Below are 2,206 nucleotides of genomic sequence, written 5' to 3'. Positions count from 1 at the left end.
AGAGAAATCAATAATTTTGACCCATACAATGTATTTTTGGCTATTGCTACAAATATACCCCAGCGACTTAAGACTGGTTTTGCGCTCCAGGGTCACATATGGTTAGGGTTAGGATTAGGGTTTGGCTTAGGGGTACTTGCATGTAATTATGCATAATTAATTGTTGTTGTTATTATAATAGTAAGTACATGTAACATGTGCAACAAGGACACCTTAAAATAAAGTGTTACCAAACATTTTACGAGAATAGTGAAATCCACACTGCAACTATAACATTTTTATAACACACACACACACACACACACACACACACACACACACACACACAAAAGCTGCCTGACTTTAGTTGCTTGCACATTTAATGCTTGCAGCAGACAACATAACCGTGCAGACTTATAATAAACAGAGCGTTATCATCTGTGATGTGGATGCTAATATAGTTATCATTCTTGGTGTGAACGGACCTCAACTATAACTATAAAGTTTCAATAATCGTTCAAATTCTGTGAGAATGGGGACGTCCACACCACAACTATAACAATAATGACACAGAGGAACGATATTGTTGGAATAACTTTCAAAAGGATTCCCGCTGGTGAACCATAAAAACACTAATAGACAATCAGAATACATGTGACTTCAAAGCAGTAGTTTTATTTATTTATTTAGGCTATTTGATGTGTAGAGGTTTTTTTTAATTAGTAAAATTAAGTAAGCAAGTAAGCAGTAGTTTTATATATTTTTATCATAGATATACAAAATATTTTTTAAGATTTTGGTGCTCCCTATTTACTGTTGCAAATTATTACTGTCGTAAAGAAATTAGTCATTTTTTTGCGGAATTTTGTATCCACTCACACAAGACATTTGAAGAGACCGAGGGAAAGAAACAGATAATAAAAAGAACATTATCTTGCTTTAGTGTGGGTGCTAATACAGTTATCATTATAGTTATCGTTCTTGGTGTAAACAGCCCTAAAAAGCAATAAAATATCCGACCTGCGATGGTATACAGAGCGGTAATGGCAAGAAGCAAAACCACAGCGAGGTAGATGTTCCACTGCAGAGCCTGCTGGATGAACACAGCTCCTGCATACATGTCCACCTGCACACAGAGCAACACAGAGAGCTGCTCACAGCTGATCAGCAAATCCGCTCTGGCAATTACACTTTTAAAGTTAGCATTCTTACTGATATTTTTGTGAAGATGTAGATAAATAGATATAAAACACAAAGAAATAACTGTATTCTTTTTCCACCAAATCTTTTCTGTAGATACTCGGGCATTGTTGTGACCTGCAAAATAATGTAAAATCATTTTAATTCACAGGAATTGCAAAAACAACCAGATGAACATATATATATATATACATATGCAACTTTTGAACATTGATTGTAAAAGTATTTCCTGTCACTTTTAACCAGTTTAATGCGTCCTTGCTGAATAAAGGTATTCATTTCCTTGAAAAAAGTTTACAGACTCAATATATATATATACTGTATATTTATACACACACACACACTCTACCTTTCTGTAAACTTTTTTCAAGGAAATTTATTCAGCAAGGATGCATTAAACTGGTTAAAAGTGACAGGAAATACTTTTACAATCAATGTGGTAACACTTTATAATAACCTTCATTAATAAATCATTAACAAACATTATATAATGCTTAAAGGATCATAGGTTAATATAAATTCACATAGCTAGAAATGTTTAATAATAAACTTATTAAACATTACCTAATGATTAACAGATCATTATTTCGTGTAAATTAAAATGCTTACAAATGTCATTAAAATTATATGATTCATTAAATTAAAATATATGAATTAAATATGTCATTAAATATATGAACTGAAGTTAAATTACATTTTTTTAGCATTCAAAAGTACAATAACAAATAATCTTTTAATCATTGTAGAATTTCTGTTAAAATCATTTGTAGATTTTTAAGAAGTGCATGGTCGTATGAATTGAAAGTTTAATGACATATGTAAGCATTAACTAATGATTTGTTAAGCATTATATCATATTTGTTAATGATTTATTAATGAAAGTTATTATAAAGTGTTACCGACTGTAGTAACGATGCTGAAAATTCAGCTTTACATCACAAAAATAACAGTTATTATATTTCACAGTATTACTGTTTTTACTGTATTTTTATCAAATAAATGCAGCCTTTGTGAGCATATAAGACTT

The 2,206-nt window shown here is 30.9% G+C and overlaps 1 protein-coding gene across 2 annotated transcripts in view; it reads right to left on the bottom strand.

Annotated features, from left to right (window-relative positions):
- Positions 1–2,206, bottom strand: part of LOC107670676 (sodium/myo-inositol cotransporter 2-like) — a 14,755-nt gene that overhangs the window by 7,640 nt on the left and 4,909 nt on the right. For both annotated transcript variants that reach the window (XM_016463357.1, XM_016463359.1), the window contains exons 6-7: positions 1,192–1,296; positions 1,000–1,105 (exon numbers count right to left, since the gene is read on the bottom strand). In XM_016463357.1, coding sequence (XP_016318843.1) covers positions 1,000–1,105; positions 1,192–1,296 — 211 coding nt within the window. The remainder of the gene's footprint in view (positions 1–999; positions 1,106–1,191; positions 1,297–2,206) is intronic.

This window comes from Sinocyclocheilus anshuiensis, unplaced genomic scaffold (genome assembly GCF_001515605.1).
Source record: "Sinocyclocheilus anshuiensis isolate Anshui unplaced genomic scaffold, SAMN03320099.WGS_v1.1 scaffold1165, whole genome shotgun sequence".
Classification (NCBI taxonomy): domain Eukaryota; kingdom Metazoa; phylum Chordata; class Actinopteri; order Cypriniformes; family Cyprinidae; genus Sinocyclocheilus; species Sinocyclocheilus anshuiensis.
This window is presented reverse-complemented; position numbering and strand designations above follow the sequence as displayed.